The sequence below is a fragment of the Centropristis striata genome, chromosome 1 (assembly GCF_030273125.1).
Source record: "Centropristis striata isolate RG_2023a ecotype Rhode Island chromosome 1, C.striata_1.0, whole genome shotgun sequence".
In the NCBI taxonomy this organism is placed as follows: domain Eukaryota; kingdom Metazoa; phylum Chordata; class Actinopteri; order Perciformes; family Serranidae; genus Centropristis; species Centropristis striata.
This window is the reverse complement of record NC_081517.1, coordinates 33,557,338-33,583,157: the sequence shown is the minus strand read 5'-3', so window position 1 is coordinate 33,583,157 and position 25,820 is coordinate 33,557,338. Positions and strand designations below refer to the sequence as shown.

General features: G+C 38.8%; 3 protein-coding genes across 3 annotated transcripts; 2 read left to right on the top strand and 1 right to left on the bottom strand.

Annotated features, from left to right (window-relative positions):
• Positions 1–1,956: 1,956 nt before the first annotated feature.
• LOC131976421 (transcription elongation factor 1 homolog) lies at positions 1,957–5,236 on the bottom strand. The gene is made up of 4 exons (XM_059339451.1): positions 5,150–5,236; positions 4,700–4,831; positions 4,511–4,581; positions 1,957–3,170 (listed from the first exon to the last, which is right to left on the bottom strand). The coding sequence occupies exons 2-4, from the start codon at positions 4,813–4,815 to the stop codon at positions 3,106–3,108; spliced, it is 252 nt and encodes an 83-aa protein (XP_059195434.1). The 5' UTR covers positions 4,816–4,831; positions 5,150–5,236; the 3' UTR covers positions 1,957–3,105.
• pld6 (phospholipase D family, member 6) lies at positions 4,910–11,647 on the top strand. Its single transcript, XM_059339440.1, has 4 exons — positions 4,910–5,365; positions 6,396–6,577; positions 7,039–7,268; positions 10,275–11,647. Exons 2-4 carry the CDS (start codon positions 6,399–6,401, stop codon positions 10,511–10,513), a joined length of 648 nt encoding a protein of 215 aa, XP_059195423.1. The 5' UTR covers positions 4,910–5,365; positions 6,396–6,398; the 3' UTR covers positions 10,514–11,647.
• A 1,433-nt stretch (positions 11,648–13,080) lies between these two features.
• On the top strand, positions 13,081–25,667 carry LOC131976400 (ras-related protein Rab-3D-like). Its single transcript, XM_059339429.1, has 5 exons — positions 13,081–13,257; positions 16,634–16,867; positions 23,462–23,580; positions 24,487–24,611; positions 24,728–25,667. Exons 2-5 carry the CDS (start codon positions 16,634–16,636, stop codon positions 24,913–24,915), a joined length of 666 nt encoding a protein of 221 aa, XP_059195412.1. The 5' UTR covers positions 13,081–13,257; the 3' UTR covers positions 24,916–25,667.
• Positions 25,668–25,820: the final 153 nt, after the last annotated feature.

Genomic DNA, 25,820 nt, shown 5'->3' with positions numbered 1-25,820 from the left:
ACTTGTTGATTTGGCATAGCTGTTTGTGTGGTTTTGTGTGTATTTGTGTGTGTGTGTGTATGTGTGTGTGCTTCTAAGCAACAAAATGACTATTGTGAGCACAGCTCCAGGTGCCTAGCAACCGAATCGCTCAGTTTCCTTGGCAACAGTTGCCTCGCACTCACTGTGTGGGTGATTGGCAGCCTTGACAACGGAGACGGAGTGACACTTGACCTCGCGTGCTGAATGGGAGAGGAGAAAGAAGGAGCGAGAAATAGAAGAGAGGGGGAGGGAGGGAGTGGGAGGGGACGTGCAGAGACAGACGAGAGACTAAGTGATAATCATTCTCCATTGTAATCATCCTCCAGCATGTTTCATAAGGCGTCGTCAATACCTCTCCAGCTGGGGTCCATCATCAAACACAATGCACAGTGCAGTGCGCGCATGCACGGAGACACTCTACCTGGGTGGAGAGCCCAGGCAGGCACTCCACATCTCATCTATTATCACTCAGCCCTGCCTGGTGCACAGCCTCGCTACACTGTGTCTTCTTTCATTTGTGATCTGCTACATCCTCTGCTCTGTGGGGATGAATGGATACTGGACTCCTAAAAATGTGTCACGGTCACAGATGCCACAGGAGAGTAGATCAGAAGCGGTGCACACGAGGCATTTTGCTTTTAAACTTGCACTGCCGGTGTCTTTGGCACCTTTGAATTTAAGTGCTGTAATTATTGAAATGTGTTTTTTTGTGGTTCCCCATTCGTTCACTAGCTGAGGGTATCCCATTGTGCTCTGTTTGCTTTTAACCAAAAGCTGTGTCTTCACGGATGACTGCACCGGTGTACTATCAACACTAACAGCAGAGCAGTGTAACTATGAGGTTGGCATAAATCATTACTTTTCAGCACCACATGTTAAAAAGCAATATGATCTCTGTTAATTATACATCTGATAGTATTGAAAGCTATTAAAAAATCAGATCTAAAATCTAATTCTGAGCTCAAGGCTGCAAGGATGAAACAAAGAAATACAAAGGAATACATGTAGATAAAAATGTGTTATGCCTTCAGTGACTTTTTATTCAGATCATTAAAAAATAAGAGGAATACTTCTTGTCTCATTTTCAAGAGAGATGTTGTTTTTATACTTATATTGTATGGAAGTTTAAAATCAGTTTTGTGACAACCCTAATAAACTCAATTAATAACCCAATTTTGGAAATCTGAGTGTGTTCTTTCACCTCATTTAACTCTTAATATAAAGTCTATATTATACGCAACACAAGTCATGGCTAAACAATTTATGCTACTTATTATCTCAGTATTGGCATTTTCTAACAGAAGTATTTCTGGATTAAAAAACCACAACAATTTTCTTTATTAAATTTCACTTTCTTTCAGTTCATCTAAACCTCAACTGTAATTCTAAGGGTTATTCCTCCATTAGGCACCTGCTGGTGGTGTTCAGTGCTGTGCAGGATGTTCATGTCATGTAAGATCTAATTACTTCCTTTTGTTGCCCGTTTAAAAAAAGACTTAGATTATGGTTACTGCACCATTTCCAATGTCAAATTCAAGCACTTTTTAAGCATTTTCATGGGGCACTTTCATGCTTTTTGAGCACCTTATAGTTTGGGTAAATAGGATATTTAAATGCAGTGCATACAGTGTAGTGAGTATTTCACTTAATCACATTGAATTAGATGTTATTGTACTATAAACTAAAAATATCACCTGTCCTTTATTACCTAAATGTCATGTGGTTTCAAGCACTTTATTAAATGTTTTCAATGATTTTCCAGCACCTTACATAAAAATAAATGAAACCAAGGTCAAACAGCCTCATATTGACAGCAAAAGAGAAGAAGTATAAAAGCAAACATTGTGTAACAAATCTTCTCTATCATGCTTTTAAAATGCAGCACATTTAGTTCAGGATTCAGTAAAAATGAAAAAAGACCAACACGTATTGGTATCAAGTCTTATTGCTTCTTTATTTGAGCGACCACGCTTATCAAATTCATAACATTTTTTTCTAGAATCCAGCTTGCTTTAATGCTATCCAACACTGATGCTGCGTAAGAAAATAAACGCTCGATTTTGAGGCTTGATTTCAGGATAAAATAACTCTATTCCATAGATATGTGCTTCATAACAAACATTTTGTACTTATTTCTGAAACATGTAAGCCAAAAGCATACAATCAACTGTAAACTAAGTGATTTAAGAGCAGTTCGAAACATTTAAACTTAGCAGCTATAAGCATCAGTTTTAAACATTTCCATTCCTCTCTCCAGTGGAATGACCTAATGTTGTGACACAACTGTCTTTATGAGGATGAGGAGAGCTGTGGACACAACCCGGAACATCGAGCATGAACTTTTTAACATTCAACTTTTCAAAGTCTGGCTGTGCAGCCCACTTGGAAAGTTTCCTCTCCAGTTAGGCTGCTGCTGCCTGTGTCACATTGTATGTGGGAGAATGAAAGAGTTTGTGGGGACACTTAATATTTTCAACTTTTGAAATGCAGCAATTCTCTGTTTTTGTCAAGGTAAACATACTCGCATGTCCATTTCTCATAAAGCTTACCAAAAAGATTTTCTTGTATGTTTCAGCATTAAAATACCAAGGTGCCAGTCCATTCTCTTTCACTACACGCCTCAGATAAAAATGATATTTCTGCACCTTTTCAAAACAAAAGAGAAAGCTAGACACTTTTTTCTAATATTCAATAACTACTATTTAAAGGCTAAATAAATGTTGAGACCTATATAAAATTTAGAAAATAGAAATGTGTCACACTCAATGTGTGAATATATATCAAATTACATATTACATTCTTCAATAAATCTCAACAGTAGATACTGGAGCTGTGGGCTGAAACCTTAAAAAAAGAAAAAAGGGGACATGTCAGAGGACTAAGTGGTGCTTCACGGCTGCTTTGTGCTGGAAACCACATCAGTGAAACTGCTGTTCTCACAACTGTAAATCCTAGGTGACCATATGGAAACCTGTGAACAATTTAAGTTTCGTTATGTCCTCTGAACCAGCTTGATCTAGATGGGCCCCGGACCATCAGCCACATCCTCATCCTGTTCCTGAAAGACGTCCCTCTACACAAGGGCTACTGATTGGCTGCTTCACAGGCGTCTATCCAATCACTGTACACATCAACTGGCTCTGATAGATCTGAAGAGCAATGGGTTAAGGACAAAATGGACTTTGTTGCGTAAGAGTTTATAACAGCAAATATATGTAATTAAGTTATTATCTAGTGTGGAACTTCAGTCACATGATAAAAGGGGGTTAAATATAGGCCCATAACTAAAGTCAAAGTCAAAGTTCAAATAATGACGTAAACATGTGTGACAGTAATGTCACACATGTTAATGTTCTGTATCTGTTGTATACAGCACCTTTAAGCCAATTATATATGTTTCTATCCATTTCAACTCCACGTCCAGTTTTTCTTATCAAAAAACTGAGCTTTTTCAAACAGTCTCCAGAGTGTGTATATTAAACACACACTAAGTGGTTCAGTAAATAGAGGAAAAACTGAGCCTTAGCGAAACGATGACCTAAGCCTGCCAGTGAGGGCTTGAGGCTGTGTAAGTTAAGAACTTTCTGTCACTTCTAATTTTCTCTGCGATCTCTCACTTTAATGGAAATGTAGCTGAACATACAGCACAGCTGCTGTCAATAATTTATCGGATTTATTCTGATTTTGTTTAGACAACGTTTGTTTTTTGCAGTCTGTAACTTTTTTTGAGCACACTTTTTAAGTGTGGATTAGCTGATCAAGCAGTTTTAGTGCAGTTTTGTTGTTTGCCAACTGAAAAGAGAAGAACAGATCAGGCAGTTTTTGCACTGTTCAGTTAACTGTGGGCCGAGATCTTTATAAGGGGAAAGATAATGTTGCAGTCTGAGAAAACCACATTCCCCAATTAGACTGTTGGCTGGGGTCAACTCTGTGAGAACTGGTTTGTGAAGGTATGAATATCGGTTTCAGAAAATTACAGAAATTGTCACACAAAAAACACCACTAATTGTAAAGGTGTGTGGGGAAGGGGGCTATTCAACCATTTGAAAAGCACTTTCGATTAATCATACTGAGCTAAATGTGCCTATTAAAACAAGCAGATATTTTAGATTTTTTTAACTGTATGTTATTTGCTGTTCATGTTGTTCTTTCATCATTATTATTATTATTATTACCGGCCACCACAGTGAGTGACTGGCTTGTTTTCACCCTGTGAGTTTGTGCGAGTGTCAGCGACAAAATGTTGTCCTGGAGACATCTACTGTAACAGGAAATACCACAGAATCACTTTTGAGTACTTAGCCAGGTTTTTATAGTTCTGTTTTTCTGTCTGTGGACAGATTTTGTCAACATGATAGCCTCACAACCCTGCAAGATGCAGTCATGAAACTTCATAGGTGTGTAGTCAAGATTTAAAAAAAAAAATGAAGGCAGAGTTGGAAGACAAGCAAAAATATATTATCTAAAATTCACGTGTGAATAAGGATACAGGTAATAGGGGTCTGGAACACCTCCAAGCAGACTGTACATGTTATGATTCCAGTGTTTCTGCTCCTCTCCCTGGTGACAGAAACAGCAAAAAAAAAAAAAAAGAAAGGGAGAGAGAGAGAGAGGTGAGCAGGAATCATCGAATTAAACTTTAAATTTTTGGACACGCGGTTGGTGAAATTTTAAGTACATTTTGACATCACATGACTTCTCGTGGTTGCAGAATGGACAGGTGAACTGAGAATCCAGATCTCCTGTCATCTTCTTCTTCGCTGGGGGCTTTCTCTTGGACTTGCGGCGACCCATTGCACACAAACTGAATCTGTGAGAAAGAGACAGAAAAACCGAGGCTGCTTCAACAAGGAGAGCATGTACATATTTCAACACTACGTGTAAGAAAATGTGACAACAAAGAAAACAACTTCAGTCGGCAGCTGGTGCTCCATATTGTTAAAGTAAGCAGGCTAAAGTTAGCATGTTTGTTGTTGATCTCCACTACAGCATAAATCGCCTCAGAATGAAAACACGAGTTAAATGGACACTGGTGAGAAAACATATTTGATAGTGCATCGAGTAACCAAAGCTATGTAACATGTCGTGATTGTTAAATGTTGTCGAGTAAAAGTTTAATCTTGTTTACCTTTGGCTTGGACTAAACACACGTTGCGGTAAAGAGGAAAAAGCTTCCGATAAGTCCCGGCGCCGGCAATGTTCCCGTTACGTGATTGGAGGAGAGCTTGTGCTTTACGGCCTCTCATTGGCTCTTTGACCTGTCAGTTAAGATGATTGGCAGTGACGACAGCGCGTCGGACACAGCCACTTCCCGCGTGGTGGCGACAGAAGCTCACTCACTCAGGTAGGTTAGGTGTGTGTTTTTTATATACTCTGGTTTTATGTTTTGACTGAACATGTCCTATGAAATTCTGATAATGTTAAGTTTTTAACTGTTTATACTCTTTGCAGTTAACGTGGTTAAAATGGCGTTCGTGTCGTAGTTTGTCTTCTTTCCTCAGTGTTTGGTGATGTTGTGATATGATAACTTACAAATGAACAACACCTTAAACGTGCTTGTAGATATGTTAAAGATATGTTTGCTGTCGGATAAATGTAGCTAGTGGAGTAAAAACTGCAGTATTTGCCTCTGTATGCAGTGGAGTAGAAGTATAACATTTACATTCTCCACTAAAGTAAAAGCACCTCAAAATAATGTGTGTTTAGTTACTTTCCATCAAGTAAATCTGCCCAAATACTGTATTTAAGAACAAAGTAGAGGTGCTTGTACTTTACTTGAGGCTTTTCTTTTCATGCCAATTTCTATTCATACTACATCTCAGAGGGAAATACTGTAGTATCTTCCGCTCCACTTTAATTATTTGAAAGCTTGAGTTCCTAGTAACTTTTTACAAATTAAGATTCTATGCATGCTGAACATTCAGTATGAAGAGCTTTGAGAATACATTGCTTTGTTATAAATGAATACTGGTAAGCCATATGCATCTGCCAGTAGAAAGAGAAAATGAATCATAAGCAGCTAAATAGATAGGCACAATTTATAACTTTGTATAACATACAAATACACAAATATAAAAACTTCATAGAGGCGTTGTGCAGATTTCTAGATATTCTGTGACATTAGAGCCAATGTCCATTATGATTTCCCAAAGTGACGTCTTTAACCTAACACGCAAATATATTATATTAACAATGATATTGAATATAAATTGAGAAGGTGGACTAATGGAACTTGCTTCGCTAATACCATTGTGCCACCTGTATAAAAAAAATTCATAATCATGTAAGTCAAACTGTAAAACATTTTGATTATGTATTAGAAAGTTTGCATTATACACACACATCTTGTTCTGAAACATTCTTGTGTTGTGCAGTAAATGTCAGAGATGTGGACGGTGAAGGTGGTCGGCCTGGGAGTGGTGGTGCTCTCTCTCAGTGTGGAGCTGCTCAGCCGGCTCCTGCGTCGCCTCTGGCCTGGAAAACCCCTCAATGAGGTCCTCTTCTTTCCCTCAGAGATCGCCTGTGTGGAGCACATCTTCCCTCCCTCGTTGCCTCAGTAAGTGAAACCTAATGGCTGTGTGGAGTGAAAAGAAGCTGTATATGGTTTTCTCTGTATCACTGTCAAGTGTGCTGTGATAATGGCCACTAATGCAAAAATTCATAGCCCCTAGATGCTTTTAGTAAGTGGATTTTGTCAGTGAAATTACTTTTCCTCATCCCACTGTTTTTCACTTAACAGGACTGTTATTTTACCTACCGAATAAGTGTTTCACATAAGATAATATCTAGTAAACCAAATTTAAACAAAAGTATGAACCACTGGGTCTATTTGCATATTTGTCCGCTTAAAAAAACAGTCACAACAGCATTTCTTGCTAAATGGAGCTACGGTAACCTGACAGCTCAACCTGAGTGATAGGTGGAATATATAAACAGTATTTAGTATACCCTATGCAAGATCAGCAGATGATACAATAACTAAGCAAACTTTTTTCTCTTGTGTCTGGCTCTTTTCAGTTTCTGTTTGTGCCCATTGCCTCATGGCGTGGAGACCTCTTTCTCCCGTCTTCTCCGCCACATCCTGTCTGCCTCCTCCTCTCTGGACGTGTGTATCTTTGCCTTCTCCAACATGGACCTGTGTAGGGCCGTTCTCGTGCTGCATCGCAGGGGCGTCACCATCCGACTCATCAGTGACAAGGACTATGCCATCATCACTGGCTCCCAGATAGGGGTCCTCCGTAAGGCCGGTAAGGGATTTGTTTATTTTTAGCTGCATTCAGTGGCTCTGTCGTCCACAAAATATTTCCCACACTCTAGTAGCTAGAGTTTACGTGCCAGGAAGGCTGAAACTTGGCATGGAGGTCAAGTATGTGTGCATTAAGGTGTGTGTTTTTTTCATGCAAACTGGACAAAATGGGGGTGTGGCCTATAATAAAAAAGCACATCTACATTTCGTGTAGACAATTGTGTAAGGCATCATCAGTCTCAGCAGAGTTCTTGTTTTAATGGTGTGCGTTACCTCCAACCCCACACTTTAGCTATGCTGTTTGTCATATAGTCTTGCCGGAGGTTTCATTGACCCAGTAGAGAGTAGTTTCAGGTGCAACAAATAGGTCTATACATTGTAGTTTTAGGTGCAATATTACAATAGGTCTATATTACAATTGTTTGTAAGGTTGTGTGTGACTGCTTAATGCAGATATTATGCAGAGATGCATGCACCTACGTGGTTGCACCTATTGCAAATTTGCGCTGTTTTAAATCTTTGGGATCTGTCTGCTGTGAAACTTTCACTCTGACAAATCATCCTCATGCCAAACAATTTCACCAACACAGACCCAGGGAGTCATATTTAGCCCTTCTACATCATTTGTTACAAAGGTCACACTGACCTCAGCGGGGTCATTACTGTGGACAAATTTCTCTTGAAATATGGGAAGGATGACTCGGGTCTTGCTCAATAAAAGGTGCTCCCTCTGTGTTCTTGGACTGTCCGTGTCATTATCAGTAAGTCCCACAGGGTTCCTTCGTGCTGAATGGAGAAATGATAGGAACTGTCTGGCTGAATGGAGGTTTCCACTACAAGCCCTCCTGTGAGTCAGAGTAATCATGCTCTGCAAGCTCTGAAAGATTTTGTGTCACGTGTCAGACTCGCACTGTCTCACTTTCTCTCTCTCAGCTCTCTGCATTTAATAAATTACTGCCACTGTATATTGTTAAGTAAGAATTAAGTAAGTAAGAAATTGGCAACCAGACGGAAAAATTCATTAGACAAAGTGTGTGTGTGTGTGTGTGTGTGTGTGTGTGTGTGTTTGTTTGTTTGTGTGTGTAAAACCACTTTGGCACAATCAACTCCTCCTTTCATACTGTGTCTGAAAGACCCTTTTTATCCTCAAATAGCTGAATATGACCTACAGCTAAGCACAGTGCTCGGAGTAAGTTTGCTGTCACTAGTTCAAACATTTCCCTCAGAAGAGAAATATTCACAGATGCACACAAGCTCTGAAAGGGAAATTATCTTAAAGGGACTTCTTCTGGACTGTCTTTGTCCTGGGTCAAACCTGCAAAGACATCAAATTTTAATTACCGGTTTCATTTTCTCTTTCCCATCCGAAATATTTTTAAAAGCCTAAAAGGCATTTATACAGAGTAAAATTGGGGATCAAGAGGACAAGTTACTTGGAAGACAAATGGACTGTTAAAAACACATTTCTGGTAAATAGTTTTTCATTTTCTTTGAAGTGGAATGCACTTACCCTTTCAAGAGAGAACTTGCATGTGTAACCTCTCTCTGGGTTTAGTCCAATCGACAAATTACTGGGTTACTGTGTGATGCAAACTGAAATTGAATACCTACTAAAGTAGTGCTTCAGTCCAAGATAGTTTTCATTATACAATTAAATTCATTTTCAGTTCACATCCGTTCCAGACTCCGCATCAAAACCAATATGTTATCTGGTTGGTTTATGTTAAAAAATAAAAAAATAAAAAATACTGCAGTTATTTCGTAAGATAATTTTTAATTGCAATACTTTACAATGGGCCTCATTCACCAATGTCTTCTTAAGGATCTTCTTAGATTCTTTCTTAAGTCCTTCTTAAGAAGATTTCTAAGAAGACCCTACGTCAGATTCAACAACGTGTTCTTAAGCCGCTGAACTGTTCGCAGCCATGTTCTTAAATTGATGAATGCCATCCCCTCATAAATTGAGCGGGCGTGCCAGGTGAGTCTAACTAACGTAGATTAGCATATCCGCCCATTAATGCCCACAAAAAGGACTGCAGGGCCGTGTGTAGACGCCACACAGAGGAAACAGCAACAGAATGCCTAAAGCAAAGCTTAAATCCGTTGGAGCACAGGTAAAAAGAAAAAAAAACTTTAGCAGTTCAGAATTAGAAGTTCTGCTGCAGGAGTTCGTAGGATTTGTTCTTACCTAAGAAAAATCCTGGATAAGAAAAAAATTAATGAATGCCACAATCTTCGTAAGTAGGACTTAAGAACAAATTTGTTCTTAAGAATGGTTCGTGAATGAGGCCCAATGATAGTAAGTAACTCCAAATATCGTCTCGACGTGGTTCTGTTGGCTTCAGACTGTGACCTTCAGCTCTCACTGGAACACTTTGCAGTCAGGATGAAGAGTTAGCACCTCCAGGTCTGAGCCCATGGTTGGCACAAGTTGTAGAGCAAATCTATATAAGCCATCCTTACAAAACGGCAACTAAAACTGCTCCTGCCTACCTGAAAACCTTCATTCAGGTCCACACATCCTCATGCTCATTACGCTCTTCCAATGAACGGCGTCTGACTCCTTCACCACTTCAGGGCTCTAAATCTCGCCGATGTTGGAACAGGTTAATAAATTCCAATCTGCTGAGTCCCCCTTAATCTTTAAGAATAGATTAAAGACTGTTTCATGAACACCTTCACAGATTATAGAATTGGATGAGGGGGAATGAATATGGCGATTAGACAATATGTGTTGTCTTCTGACTAGATCTTTGCTTGTGTGGTACTCTCAGATGGATGTGCATCACTTTGGATAAAAGCATCTGCAAAAAATAAAATTGTAACATTGTGATATCCTCTTTCTGGCAGACCAAACACTTCTGAGTAGTGGAAAAGGTTAACTCACACCCATGACCATAAGCTCTTCATTTGGTGACAGATGGGGACTTAAAAGACATTTATTTAAATACAAAACTTTTGAGATTGCACTAAAAGTCCTCCTCCCTGTCTGCCCTCTGCTCCCCAGGGATCTGTGCACGCTGCAACATAAACTCTGTTTACATGCATCACAAGTTTGCAGTGGTGGACGGCCGGCTGCTCATCACCGGCTCCCTCAACTGGACGCTGACAGCAGTGCAGAGCAACATGGAGAACATCCTCGTCACCGAGGAGCCAGACCTGGTGAGACCCTTCATCAAGGAGTTCAACAGGTTATGGGTGTACAACGATCCAGGCTCACGTTACAACCAAAACCTGACGGATTAGCCGTGATGAATGCTGAGTCAGAGCTCATGAACCTCTGAGGTAAATCTGTTCAGTCAGTTTGGCCACAAAACATTTAACAGAATTTCATCATATCTTGTTATGCAGAGCGTTTACCTTGTTACTTCTGGCTTTGGAGGACTTGACGGAATACTTTACTCTAAAAAATATCATTTGTCTATCAATTACTTGAATTCTTTAGGAAACCTTCTCGCATGTCTGTCGTCGGATTCTTTGTTCAATGTGGAGAACATTGAACAAAGAATCAGATGACAGAGTAAGTCATTAGCGGCAGAAGTGTTTTATTTAGTACGATTTAAACGTGTGTTTGAGAAGAGTGAGCATACAATTGGATAAATGAGACTTGTATTATGCTGCACGAGTTGTGTGAGCGTTTGTAAATGGATGTTTTGATATAGTTTTGCTGTTGTTGCAGCACCCAATTACTTCAATTCATCAAGATTTTCTCTGTTTTTAGAGCCTTTGTTCACTGTGGAGGCATGCAGGAAAAACCTAAGTTTTCTTAAAGAGTTCAGGGCAGTGCAGGCTGAGTAATTGATATTCAAATTTTAATTTTATGGGTGAAATATTCATTGAAAGTGAAAATGTTACTGTTCAATATGACATAAGTTTCATGGCAGTTTTATTTGAAACATATTAGACATTATTATTTAAAGGTTCCTGTTTGATTCAGTTTTTTATTATATTTTACTGTTTGGCAGAGGCCTGAATGAAGATAATATCCACAACATAGATTTGGTCCTGTAGTAAAGAGAATACCTCTGTCTCTGTTAGGTGAGAACAATTCTTAATTCAAGGCTTGTTTTATTTTATTTTTTTACATAGTGTCACAGGTTGACATTATATAGTTAAAGTTTCTGGGAAGATTTCCACTGAGGAGACCAAATGACTCTTCTTTCTTCCTGGTCATTATGTAATCAATAATGATAAATTTGCCCCCTCAGAACTAAAGGGATTTTGAGTTTAATTCATTTCATTTTTTTAAAAACAGCAGTTGATTTGTGTATACCTTAAATCTAAATTACACTGGCTGTGGAAACCCAGTGTATTGTTGCTACTGTAGACTCAGGGAGATGTTTGCCAAGAACCAATAAAAAAACCCTCTTTCACACTGCAGCTTTGGCAGGTCTGTTGCATCACTGCCCCGCAGCTGTAGTTTTTCCTCTTGCTCCAACATGATTTACTCTGTCCCAAAAACCGTAGTCAGGCCTTACAGCGCATAAAAACATGCTGTTATTCTCAGTGCTTAACAATACCATCCTTTGAGATTTCACAAACTCAAGTGGAGCTGATCTGGTTGGGACATGATTATTGTGCCTGTGTGCATGACTCCCCTGCATGGCTCACAGACAGGATGATGCTTGTTGATAAAGGCCAGGACTTCTCAGTTTTCTCTGATTCAATACTTGATATATTTTAACAAATCAGCGTATTAAATGGGAATGTTAGACTTTAGGAATCAGCTGCTATATTTTATCCACCATATAACAGTGACCAATTAAACTGAGAGGTCATGAGTTTGGATGCGTTACTCGTGCGTAATGCCTGCGCCATTCAACACAGTTTACAGCAAGGCGGCGTGAAGTTTACTGTTGAATCTGCGTCAATGTAGACGGAGTCATACCGGAAATTAGGTGATGACGCCTTCAAATTAAAAGTTTGGTTAAAAAAAATGCTTATTTGTTTTTCTGCAACAGTTGACAATGTATGACATAAAAATGACTCAACACATGATGTTTCCAGCTACTTAAAGGTCTCTGAGTTATGTTTTTTTCATCAGATCATCTGAAGGAGCAGTGGGGTTTTATTTGTTTGGGTATTGAGTTTCAACATTTTATTTTCCAGAAGCCACCACAGGAAAGGATAAACAATTTTTACCCACAGCTCCATATATTACTGGGTATAGATATAATACGTATCAGTATCAGCACTTGACAGAATCACAGGATAAAAAGACAAGTCACCATATTGCAATATGTTTTCATGATACAAACTAAAACAACAGCTCAACTTTGCATCAAACTGCTTAAACGAATAACGTAAAATGGCATATGTTAGCAATCAACACTGTCTGTGTTGAACAAGGTGTTGAGTTTCACATACAGTATTCAGACCCCTTCAGTTTTTACACAATTTGTTATGCTGTAGCCTTCCCCTAAAATCATTTTAATGAATTTAGGACCCCATTACGACAAAGCAGAAACAGACTTTTAGATCTTTTTGTAGATGTAATAAATTGGAAAAACTGAAATATCACACTGACATCTCAAAGATGATCAAGACCTGAGCTAAATTTAAATTGTCATAGCAAAGGGCCTGAATTATTATGTCAATATGGTATTTCAGTGTTTCCTTTTTTAATAAATTTGTTAAAAAAATTGAGTGAAAATGAATGAGGTGAAAACATATTTAAACAAGTTAAGCATAAGGCTGCAACAACAAAGTGTGAAAAAAGTAAAGGGATCTGAATACTTTGCGCTGCACGTTTGAAAGCAAATGTTTTATTTTGAAAGCCCTCACCGGAAGCCCCCTGTGTACATCGTCGCTGACTTGACTCCGGTTACACGGTGGGTGTCCCGGTGACAGGCACATGCACAGCCTGGAGATCCGGGAGCGGAGCGCCTGAAGAGAAGCGGCCTGACAGCAGCGCACACTCATCGGCTCTCAGGTGGAGGTGGAGGACCGCGGGGAGGACGGAGGAGACTGACTCATAAACTACATCCAAGGTAAATTAACAGTCACGCAGTTTGTGAATAAACAGCAGGGTTTGTTTTTTAATGTAGTGGAGCTACCGTGTGGTGGGGCAGAGTAGGCAAATGAGCAGCCAGAAAACTTTTATATGTGTGTTTGTGGTTAATCAGGCTGGTCTGACTAGAAATAATGAGATTATTTGTAAGTGTCAACAAGTGTCCTGAGCCTGTGTGTACTCATACAAACAAACCAAGTACACACTGCATTTACATGAACTATTTGCGATAAGTAGCTACTTTACACCAGATGTCAACATCTGCTTTTAAGTCATATTTGTGTTATGGCGCGGTTCTTTTTATGCGACATGCCTGTTTTCCTCCTGCACGTAGCTTTATAAACCTCCACACAGCAGTTTGCACTGTTTTCTTAGTGATGGCCATGCGCATGCGTGGATATTAGTGTTTTTCTGAGTGTGTACAGCAGCAGCAGCACGCCGGCCAGTCCCTTTTTATGGTGTTGGAAGTGGTAGTGCTGAGCTGGTCTCCAGATGGATCTTAGCAATCAGGGAGGAGTACTGGACTCAGCCTCTCAGAGAAGGGAGGGGGAGGAGGAGGATGTGTGGATGAATGGATGGATGAGAGAGAGAGAGAGAGTGGAGTGGGAGGGGGGTGAGACGTGGATGGATGATGACAGGAGGGATGCATAGATGGATGAATATGAGAGAGAGAGTAAAGGAAGATAAATGGGTGTGTGAGCGTGTTTGTGTGTTTAAATGGGAGTGTCATCGGGTCGATGGATGGTCAGACGGATGATGGATGAAACATACAGCAGGGGAGGAGAATCCATCGCCCCCCCTCGCCCACTGCTCAGCATCCACTGGTCCTATAACTTCTGCAACGTGAGTCCATGTGACAAATGGACGTGGAGCGCAGTGAGTGAGGGATAGAAGCAGAAACGGGAAGGAGCTCACCCTGGTTGTGATTCATAGCTCGAGGGATGAGTGGGGGGAGAAAGATTGACCGTTTTTTTTTAAACAACACGACCATTTACCCACATCAACATCTGCTCAGCCATTACTGTGGGTGAATCTCAAACATGTGAGTGTGAATTCTCAAATAGCTGAGATTCCTCACTCTGACATTTAAACACATGAGTACTGTCTTACCACATCGCTATACCAGACATTCTCCAACTCCCCCACAATCCTGAAGTAAGCCAGAATCAGCCAGGGAGCCCAAATCATACACTCATTACTCATGTCCAGGATACAGGAGATTTTCACAGGGACATTTTGAACCATTTTTGCCCCGTAGTGTTTGAAATTTGGATGCATTTATATACACAATCACACAATATGTTTGGCCTCTTGAAAATTCCATTAATAGGCGTGAGTACTTTTTTGAGTACTTTTTGAAAAGCAGAGTGTTTTGGCTACTAGGACTAGTTAGTTCCCCTCTGCCTCTGTTCCCATACAGGTACTTTTGTAGCGGCTAACAAACGAAGTTCGAATGTGACAACCACCAGTCTGCAAATGAATCACGCATGCGCAAAATCGCTGCCCCCAACCGTATCCAATCAGCGTAGACTAGTTAGAAGCTGTTCAGAAAAGTATCTTCCCAAGGCAGGTACTTTCTAAGCCGCTGCCTGAGCCTCTAACCGGTGCAGTTGGGCGGATCTTCGGGGATCCTCTCTCCCAAGCCACACCCATAGCGGCTCACTAGAGGGAAAAGTACCTGATGGAAACGAGCCTTATCTGTTTCTCCGGAGTTCTTTCAGACCTTACTCATGTGAGATGCTTAGACTTTATTGTCCCCCAAGGGGAAATTAATTTCCACAGCACTGTAAACACTGGTCAAACCGACAAACAACATTGTTCAACAGCTAACAAACGACACCCAGTGACAACATATGTAAACCACAGAATACACTCAACAAGGCCTCTTATTTGAGGCAACTATGGCAGCTGGGATCACAGTTTTTCCAAAGCGAGACCTTCTGCATGTGTGCTATCTCCAGGATAAATCACAAGTAGTTTTGTAATACACAGTATACTACGGGATAGAGGAAACCCTGAACAAGAGTTAGTACTACTCTCTTTTCTTATTTACTTTCTAAGGGGTCATCACTTATATAATTAAAATAAAGTAAGTGCAAAGAAAAACATTAAAAAAATCTCTGAGATTCAGTGTATTTAATCCAAGTAATAAATTTAGTTATAGGTATACTTTGCAGGATTTTCTAATAAAAACACATTTTATAGACTAGACTCAGACGGAATCCCTCTCAAATATCACTTATGACCCACTGGAATTGTCTGTATCTGCAGAGACGCTGCCCTCAGTTTGTCTTTCTTTTAATTTGTCTGTATTTGGGATGACTCTGGGCTTCATCCTTTGAGCACAAAGCTACAGAAGTGTTGGACACAGAAAGAATGCAAACATAGTGAGATGAAACTCCAAACAGACGACGATTGTCTAAAACGAGAGAGACAAGATGAGCCATAACAGAGGGACCAAGTTTGAATGTGTTTACAAACAGTATACCTTTATCATGACTCCATTCAACTTTCCCTTGACAATAATATCTGTTGGATCAAATCGTTGCGCTACTAATTTTAACATCATTACACTGTGTAGATCATCATACCCCCCACCTCAACATCATCATCTTTTGAGGAGCCTTTTAACTCTTTTGATTTAATTCTTATTTTCTATTAGAGATACAACAAACGATCATTTCCATTACTAATTCATCTAGAACATATTTTTTGATTAATATGTCATTTTGTCTTGATAATGAGTGAATGAATGAGTATCAGAATATAGTGAAAATGTCCCATAACAATCTCCAAAAGCCTGAGTACATCAACATCCCTTGTTGTTTTGTTTGCCCATAGTAAAATCTGGAATTTCCTTGAATCTGTAATCACCTTTTTGTACTTTGGGATGATTGTGTTGTTCCTGCAGATACTGTACTGTAATAACATAGACCTGTCGTCTCCTGCTGTCAAATGTTGATGTTGTAAGTTTGTTTTCAGGAGTCTAGTTATTGCATGACTGCAAACAAAGATAGTCATTATCAGTAGATCTGTTGTTTTGTTCATTGTTTAATGGATTAAGCTTATAAAATGTCCAGAAACGTGTCCCAGAGCCAAAGGTGAAATCTTTATATGTTCTGTTGTGGATCCAAAACCAGAGAAAAACTGCCAATCCTCATATTGGAGAGAACAAATAACATTGGCATTTTGCTGCTGAATTAATAAAATGATTCATCACATTGTCCTTTTTAGTTAGGTTCCATTAGAAACCAAATTAAAGTGATGCCTTTTTATGAATGAGTTTCAACAGTCTATTCATGGAGTGTTGCATGTGAAAGATGTTTCCTCTCCTCTTCTCTTGCTTCATTTGATAGATGGCACTAGCCAGAGATCCAGGGACGGGCCAGGAGCAGAGAGATGCAGCCGACCAAAACTTTGACTACATGTTTAAGCTGCTGATCATCGGCAACAGCAGCGTGGGGAAGACCTCCTTCCTGTTCCGCTTTGCAGACGACTCCTTCACTTCAGCCTTCGTCAGCACGGTTGGCATCGACTTCAAAGTCAAGACCATCTACAGGAACGACAAGAGGGTCAAACTTCAGATCTGGGTGAGTGGGAAAAATGTTGATCTTTGAAATATGCAAAAACAGAGAAGAGAAGATGGATTTCTATATGCTGCTGGGAGATCTAATTCAGTGACATTTAACATTATAATACATCTATTGAATTCAATCAAAAGTACAGGAATCATGCTGTCATCTTAATCAGATTTGAGGATATATTACATAACACAACAATACTTTTATAGTGTCTTTTTAAAATGTATTTGACTGTGCTCAGTGTGCCATGTATGAAGGTGGAAAATTAGTTGTAGAGCTTTTCAGGTGTGCATTTTTACAGATGTTTTCTTTTCATAGACCAACTAAGAGAGGGACAAAGAAAACTAATAGAAATGGAAAACAGAAAGACAGCCAGAAACTAAAGTTTTTTATAAAATTTCCAAAATATTCATTTTGAAACTTCCCACAAGTCAAAAGTTGGAATGATGTTGCCTGTATATATTAATTTTATTTACATTTCGTATATATATATATTTATGTTTATGTTTATTACTATTTATATCTTAGTGTGAAGTGTGTGACCTTTTCTGCCTTTTACCTTTTTGTTATATGGTGCTGGACTGCTGCTGGAACCAGAATTTCCCTATGGGAACCTCCCAAAATGATAAATAAAGTATTTACAGGTGCATCTCGATAAATTAGAATATCATAGAAAAGTTTATTTCTGTCAGTAATTCAATTCAAAAAGTGTATATAACAAATGATATAGATCAATTACACACAGAATGAAATCAATCAATCAATCAATCAACACTTTATTTCACGGACACAGGAGCGGTCCATATAACAATAAAGTAAAAAACAGGGTTAGGGTTGTTAAAATAAACAAGACTAACAAAAAACAAAACAAAAAAGTGAAACATTTCATCTCTTAATTTATATAACTTCTTCTAATTATAATGATTATGGCTTACATTTAATGAAGACCTAAAATTCAGTGTCTCAAAGAATTTAAATATTACAAAAGACCAATTTTAAAAAAGTATGCTTAATATGGAAATGTTGGCCTCTGAAAAGTATGTCTATCTATATGCAATCAATACTGGTTGGGGATATTACACTTGATCTACTGGAAATGGACTTTTCCATGATATTCTAATTTATTGAGATGCACCTTTATTTTGCTAGTTATCTAGCTATCTATCTACCTTTCATACAAACATGCAGCATAAGAGCTTCACAGAGCAGAATTTAAACAACAGGGACACAAAATAAAAACAAAAATGAATTAAATTTCGCATGACTAAAGCTCAATAAATAAAACTCAATAGAATAAAATGAAATAAACACCAGGGATAAAACTAATTTGATGAGTGATTAAAACTTAAAATATAAAGGCTACAACATTACTCCAAATTAAAAGCCATATTAAAAAGAGAGCGGTTTACAAATTCTGAGCTTGGCATTTTAATATCCAGATGCAGTGAGTTCCACAGTTTAGGAGCATAAAAACAAAATGCATTCTTCTGGGACACATAAGGAGCATTTAAAAGTGGTGGAGAAGCTTAGTGATCTGGCTGGAACATAAAATAAAAGACAATCTGTGATGGATGGTTGAGCGAGGCAGTTTAAAGCTTAATAAAGAAGTAAAACAACTTTAAGTTCAGTTCTTAAAGATGCAGGTAACCAGTGCAGAGTCTCTGTGTGTTAGATTTAAAGGTTTTGAAAAAAGTATTGTAAAAGCAAATCCCCCAAACTTTAAACGTTTGTTTCTACTCAGAAGTACTTCACAGACAAAGCTATGTGACTCTTTTAATTTACTGTGGTTTAAAGCATCATTTTCATTAGATGTAGAATAATAGGATTTTTTTTCTTTTGTCTTATTAAGTGGTTTGTTCTCTGTAGCTTGGCAAATTATCCTGGCATGAAAAAAGATCACAAAGCAAAGCTAATTAAAAAATCTTTTTCTGTCCTTTACGTTCCTGCTTTCAAAATGTTTACCATCACATGTACATAGTCTGGTTTCTGCTCTGCAGCGGGAAGAAAGGGTGGAAGTCTGGCAGATAAGGCCAGTACAAACTGATAGATGTTTGCTCATTGCAGAAGCAGAGAAGTGAAAGCTGGCAGACTGTGTTACAGTTCGACAACATTTAACTCTAATTAATCTGGCACATAAAAAGTTTAGAGTGCTGAGTTTAAAAACCTAATGTGTGTAGTTTTTTTAACCACTCTGATTGTGATATTTTATTTTATATGTGGTGGTTACATTGTTTGTTAACTGACATCACAAATGGCAGACTGCCAAGAAAAATTAGAATCAGTCACCTTGTTTGACCCTCAGTTTATATACTCGACTGTTAGACCAGAGCTCGTTCTATTGAACCAACGCCATGTATCTGCAGACACTTTTAGAGTGTTGTTGTAAATCTTTACTGTATTTTTAACTACATTCTTTCCCTTCAGACATTAAGCATTTCCAGACAAAACAGTTCTTGCACTGCCATAGAGAGCAAACGAAATGACGTATTTTAGTAGATAATCTTCAGAAATGGACACTTTTTATTATGTTTAAAGCATTAATGCACCCGACAAAAGTAAAAAGCTAACACAAGTTATGCTATAGTTAACTACACCACGGTCACATGACTTGAACGTCACTACCATTACGCTTCAGATGCTCTCCAAAAGCTAACCTAATAAACTGTTTATTAACCTAATCTACAATCTACAAGAGTTTGCAAGAGCACTGAGGCTGTAAGATGGACTAGTGAGAGAGTTCCTGTCCATGTCTGGCGTGATGATGTTTAATGTCCCCAACAACCACTGTAGCCTCATTTAGCCACATTCACAAGTGGGGGGCTAACTTTACTAACTTATTTTATGTTGTACAACAAAATGCAAGCATCTCTTAAGCTTGTGTTAACCACAGACCTTATTTCAGGCACCTAACCAAGAAACCCATTCAAAATTCTCATTGAGTTTGAGAGGTTAGACCGCTAAGGGCGCTAAAATGCTAACTTACTTCCGGGTTTAAGAACTCATTCCTGTGGCGCCCTATTAGGGACGCTAAAGTAACGTAAGCCAGCTGGTTTTGACGCCACTGTGTTGATGGATTTATTGTTTATCAGCCCACAAATTAATTAAGAGTTGCTGACTTCTTTGCAGGGAGCAGAGCAGACGGCAGCTTCGGAGACAAACGGCTGGCTAGTTAGCTAGCTAGATGTCCATCTCCGAAGCTCTTGTCAGAGCTACTTACTTGTTTAAATGTTACACTAGTTAAAGAAATTAGCCAAACAAAGTTGTTTCTTATCAGGGGACAACAATGTGCTTTCCTCCACTGTGGCAAAAATGTGTGGATGAAGCATTTATTTGATAGATTTTACTAATCTAGCAGCTGGCTAGTTAGCTCGTGCTTAAACGACTTCATTATGGCTTCATTGGCTCATGTGATTCACCTATCAGCATTATTTTACATTTGACACTCAAGGTTCTGAAAAAAGTTCCTTATAACATAATTCTATAACGTTTCTGTGGTGGAATTTAAGAGATTTCTTAGTGGGAAATGAAAAGTATTTAAAACTTGCTTGACTTTAAGTATTTTTAATACAATATAATATATTAACAGGCATGTTAACATGTTTTCCAGCAGTGATGCAAACACTGTTGGAAATGTTCAGAGTTTAGTTTTAACAGAACATATCAAATTACTTTTTCTCCAATAGTTTCTACATATTGCGGCACAGACACATTTAAACAGGGGTCCTGAGAACCAGAAAAACTATATTTAAACCCACATTCATTTAAAAAAGAAAAAAGAAAATTGGCTTTCTCTCCCATTCTTTACAAAGGAATTTAATCAAATTGTTTTACGAAACATATTACTGAACATTGCAATTTAAATAATTAAAATACACAAAAAGTCTTATTTCATTGCAGGTTTCCAGAGTTTTTTTGCTAGATGTGTCCAGGAAGGAACAAAATCCATGATCAAATGGCCTATTATATCAGTAAAGCCATATGTGGATCACTCTGCTTACCCATAATAAAAAAGAATCAATGTATCAGTATTTTATTGTGAAAATGACACAATAGGATATCCAAACCTGCTGGCTGTATTATCATTCAGTTCAACAAGAATAAAGAAAAGAAGCAGACACACTATGTTGGCCACCTAGTGACAAAAACAGGACAGAGAAGAACAAAAGACTTAGTTTATAGGATTAAAAGTGTTGGTAGCCTACAGCAGATTTGTCAGTTTAGAGAGAGCAGTGACACTCACATTATTAAGGTCTAAAGAGCTCCTAATAATTTAGAGGAGAACGCTCTGGAAGCGTTATCAGTCCCCACAGCAGATTAAAAATCATACTATACAGAGCAAACAGGCTTGACAGACGCTATATCAGCAAAATTGAGTATAAAACACTGCAGTCTCTTTAATGTCAGAGCTGTAATTTATTTGAGGGCATTTACCTCGGGTTGAGAGGTTCTAAAATACAGCTTCAACCGAACACAGAGTGAATAGTGCTTTTGAAAGCGTTGTTGCACAACACAGACTGTTTATCCTCACCCCATTCCCTAGTTTGCCCTCTTACACGCTGCTGCCTGTCACGGATGTGGCGTAAACTAATTTCTCACACTCCGGAGTTAATGACAGTTGATGTTTAACATCGTCCCCAGACGGCGGGGTTCATGAAAGATGCATGGGTTTGAGCTGCTGGAGCAGAATGTGCTTACTGCGCAGACTGACACGCAGGACAGATCTATTACTGAATGTTAGTCGAAGGCGAGGGCTCACCAGCAGTACTCCTGTTAGATGAAAGTAATACATCTTCTTTTTTTTTTGGTGCTTAATGTATTCAGCATAGCAGGCCTTCTCTGCTCTGCCTAACAATGATACAGTTGCATACTTTTACAGGAGGAAGGTGCCAAGTAAAATGTTATTGGCTAATGAGCAACTTGAATGGGCTACATGGGGCCATTAAAACAAGCTCATTTTGCAAAAGCCTGCACCAATGCTTGGCATGAAAGTGTTTGAGACAGCGGTAACATATCATGCTGTGACACCCACACTATGGTCCCTTTGACATACACTGTCGGCCGCTGATAAAACAATCTCCATCTTTACTGTGCATGATGTTAATATTGTAAATGAGGGAAGAACATTTAAACCTATTTGATTAATCGGTTAAAGGGTTCTTTCTTTGTGCAGTTTTAACAAATCCTCATCATGTAATGGTTTAACAGTTTCCCCACAATCAGACCAGAGCACAAAGAAGAAAAAATACAATTTTCACAGCTTATTTTTGTCTCTTAAAGCAAAGCCAAGAAGCAGAGAGCATATCCTTGTGTATTTACAGGGTGTGGCAACATTAACACGTGGCAGGAGAGATTAGCTTCTGTTCCAAGAGAGTTAATGATTCACCATGTTAACCCTTTGTTCTCTTCCCTCAGGAATCTTTTTGTGTTCTCATTTCAGGAATTAGTTTAGTTTTTAAGAATTATACTGCACGTGCATTGGACTTTAGTCTTCCTGTCACCCAGCAGTCACCCCACCTTTCAATTTAGAGTACGGCAATTAGGCTTAATATCTCCTTAGCTGAGGGACCTGCCTGCTGCACAGAACTCCTTAAATGTTTCCTGAGTTAAGGACAAACGTGAAGGCATTTACTGCTTTGAAATAGGTTGGTTTGCTTGACCTTGTACTTGTAATGCATCATTCCACAAATTTTTGAGGCAGGCAACATTAAACAAGTTTGCCGACACCTCATCCTCCTCTTGTTTTGACGGGAACTTCACCAGTGCATTCAGCTTGTGGGTAAGGGCGTTTAAGACTTGGTGAATGTCGTGGCACACTGTTGACCTGTAGACATAAAATACCACGCCCATTACTGAAAAATCCACCAGCATAAAACTGTAGAGCAGTCATTAATTGCAAAGATGCTGGAAGAGCACAGCTGAAAAAAATAGAGTGAGCAAAACCCAGATGGTCTGAGAAATAATGAATGGATTCCCAGTCAAATCTATAGAGCAAAATCATTGTTAAGCATATCCATTGGTTTCTTCTGGTTGCCGAACAGTCTCCTCTGGATGCGTTTATTTTCTTCATTTATTGCCAAAAACTCTGCCTTATTTTTTAAGATGGAGTTTTTCCCTTACTTTATTTGCTAAGGCCTTTTGTGCAACGGTTTAACTAAGACCAAGATAAGTAGAAAACCTTAAATATTTAAGGAAACTTTTTAAACCTTCAGGTGAAGGACTTAAGGGTGTTTAGTGCAACCGATTTTATTTCAAGGAAAACTTAACTGAGACTTTAAGAGAAAATCTTAACTTAAGGAGGGCTGTCCTCGACTAAAGAAATTCTTTGTCGATTAATGCTCAGAGAATTTGTCGACTAGTCCATTAGTTGAATTAAATCAACCAATCTCCAGAGAGAATCTTGCAGAAGCATCACTTAAAATATCTTGTTTACCAAAGATGTGCTCACAAGTTTATTGTCATCCAGTTTGAAAAAGCCTTTAAAAAATGATTAATTTACTGGAGAAATCTTAGTCCAATAAGTCGTCTAAAAAGGGGCAGGGCCTAAGTTGAAGGTCGTCTGTGAAACCCGCCACAGAATTTGTCATGTGTGTCATATGTTCACAGGACACAGCGGGCCAGGAGCGCTACCGGACCATCACCACAGCGTACTACAGAGGAGCCATGGGATTCCTACTAATGTATGACATCACAAGCCAGGAGTCGTTCTGTGCTGTACAAGACTGGTGGGTCAACCTCCACAATGCATTTGTAAAGCTATGTGTTGGCTTTGCTACGTGTTCAACACACAAGTTGAAACATTTTTTAATTGCTGCAGTAACAGGAACAAGAATATATCCAGGCAACATCTGACAACTTAACTATATTCTTTGTGATTGTGAAATGTTTCTAAAGGATTTGACTACTACTCACAGCTCTAACTTTCCATCATGTACAGAAGGTTCTTCATCTGTAAACAGTGGTGGACGAAGTACTCATTTCTTTTAAGTAAAAGTAGAAATACCTCTCCAATAATATTCTGTTACGAGTAAATGTCCTGCAATCAAAATCTGACTTATGCACAAAAGTGTTATCAGCAAAATACACTGTGAGTAACAGATGTAAAATCCCCTTTCAGAGTGTTATATAATTATATGCATCATATTATTATATATTATTACTGATGCAAATGCTGATAATTGCCATCCCAGCAAAGAACAAAGATATAAACTCTGCAAATTTCTACTGAATGCAAGAAATGTACTGTACTTAGTTCTTTAAATGTAATTTTGATACTTGGAAAAGAAAAAAGCCCTCTTTTATGTCTTATGTGACTGACATTGAGACTTGAGAAAAAACTACTACTAATACATTAACAATTAAGCAGCATTTGAATGCTCCGGCTAATAATTGTAAATTGATAGTTATATTTATAGTATGCAAAGAAACGAGTAACTTAACCTTAACAAAAATAAATGTTTGCATCTGAAATGCAATGAGTAGAAGTATACTGTAGCATAAAATTGAAAAACTCTAGTACCATTTTTAGGTACTTTTATTTGATTTGTACAGCACTTGAGTAAATGTACTTTCCACCACTGGCTGCAGGACATACAGTAAGTTTTAGTGAAAGGTTTTGTTGATGTCTTTAGGGCGACTCAGATCAAGACGTACTCATGGGGCAACGCTCAGGTCGTGCTGGTTGGCAATAAGCTGGACTTGGAAGAGGACAGGCAGGTCCCTGCTGAAGACGGCCAAAGACTGGCTACAGAGCTCGGTTCGCACACACACATAGACACACGCACACACTTTTATCGCATGCTCAGCAAGAACCCACAAGGCAAACATTAATTAATAATCACTCATCGTCCTTCCTCTCTCTACTGTCTCCAGGCTTCCAGTTCTTTGAGGCCAGTGCCAAAGACAACATCAACGTGAAGCAGGTTTTTGACAAGCTGGTGGACGTCATCTGCGAGAAGATGAACGAGAGCGTCAACGGCGATGCCAGCCCCACAGCCAATCACAAGGAGGGCGGCCTAAAGGAGGCGCCCCGCAGCACCCCGGGAGGCTGTGCATGCTGATGGCTGCCAGTGGAAATTCATAGAAAGGGTTATATCGTCACACACACATACACAGATAAACAGAATTGTCAGAAATCTATATCACTGTGAGTTATTCATGTTGTTGCAATATTATCATTTTCTTTAAATTGTATCTTTCACAACTCGGTGGCGATTCATCGTAATTCGAATGTGACTGTTACACTGAGATGCCAAAGAGCTGCATCGAGCAGCTGTGCCTTTTGCCCGACGCCTCGGCTTCATTATTTCTTGTTCGGTGCGTAAACTGCACCTGTTGCAATTGAGGGTGTGAATGAAAGGTATGAGCCAAAAAAAAAATTCAGCATGACGTTGGATCACTGTGATTTACTTGTGTCATGCTGCCCCCTTGTGGGCGCTGCATGAAAATGCATCACTGTGACTCAGTACTGCACACTGTGTATCATGTGAACTTCTAATCCTGTCGAGGAAGTAGAAAGTAGAAAGTCAAACATACCTGAAAGGTGTTGTGTCATTCCAGGTCTATGTGCTCAGTCCAGACTTGTACTGAGGGATATTCTCATTGGCTTTTTATTTATATTTTTGTGTTTTTTATTTTTATTTTTGTACCTTTTAACGGGTAATGCTGCTTCGATATTTCCTTTGCCAGGTTTATTGTGTCTCTCTAAAAGTGGGGAATAAAACGTCTACACAGTGTGTCTGTTGGTTCTTATTGGAATTCATTAAATGTTATTTTTCTGAATAACAACACAAATAAATAACTGCGAAAATGTTATCGTTCTTCATAAGTTTCCTTCATTGCATACATTTCATCCTCAATAAGTGATTTTTTCCTTTATTAGAAAATTAAACATTCATCAGTTTTGTGTTTATTCTCAACATTAAATGATTTAATTCCTTGGATTGGCTCTTGTTTTTGAAAGGGT

What these genes read in the sequence shown, in the direction of transcription:
- LOC131976421 (XM_059339451.1), bottom strand. Translation starts at nt 4,815, where the DNA reads ATGGGTCGCCGCAAGTCCAAGAGAAAGCCCCCAGCGAAGAAGAAGATG. An exon ending in AAGTCATGTGATGTCAAAAT is followed by an intron (nt 4,582 to 4,699) that starts GTACTTAAAATT and finishes TTCTGTCACCAG; the next exon opens with GGAGAGGAGCAGAAACACTG. An exon ending in GTTCCAGACCCCTATTACCT is followed by an intron (nt 3,171 to 4,510) that starts GTATCCTTATTC and finishes ATTGCTCTTCAG; the next exon opens with ATCTATCAGAGCCAGTTGAT.
- pld6 (XM_059339440.1), top strand. Translation starts at nt 6,399, where the DNA reads ATGTCAGAGATGTGGACGGTGAAGGTGGTCGGCCTGGGAGTGGTGGTG. An exon ending in TTCCCTCCCTCGTTGCCTCA is followed by an intron (nt 6,578 to 7,038) that starts GTAAGTGAAACC and finishes GGCTCTTTTCAG; the next exon opens with TTTCTGTTTGTGCCCATTGC. An exon ending in AGGGGTCCTCCGTAAGGCCG is followed by an intron (nt 7,269 to 10,274) that starts GTAAGGGATTTG and finishes TCTGCTCCCCAG; the next exon opens with GGATCTGTGCACGCTGCAAC.
- LOC131976400 (XM_059339429.1), top strand. Translation starts at nt 16,634, where the DNA reads ATGGCACTAGCCAGAGATCCAGGGACGGGCCAGGAGCAGAGAGATGCA. An exon ending in GGGTCAAACTTCAGATCTGG is followed by an intron (nt 16,868 to 23,461) that starts GTGAGTGGGAAA and finishes ATATGTTCACAG; the next exon opens with GACACAGCGGGCCAGGAGCG. An exon ending in AAGACTGGCTACAGAGCTCG is followed by an intron (nt 24,612 to 24,727) that starts GTTCGCACACAC and finishes TACTGTCTCCAG; the next exon opens with GCTTCCAGTTCTTTGAGGCC.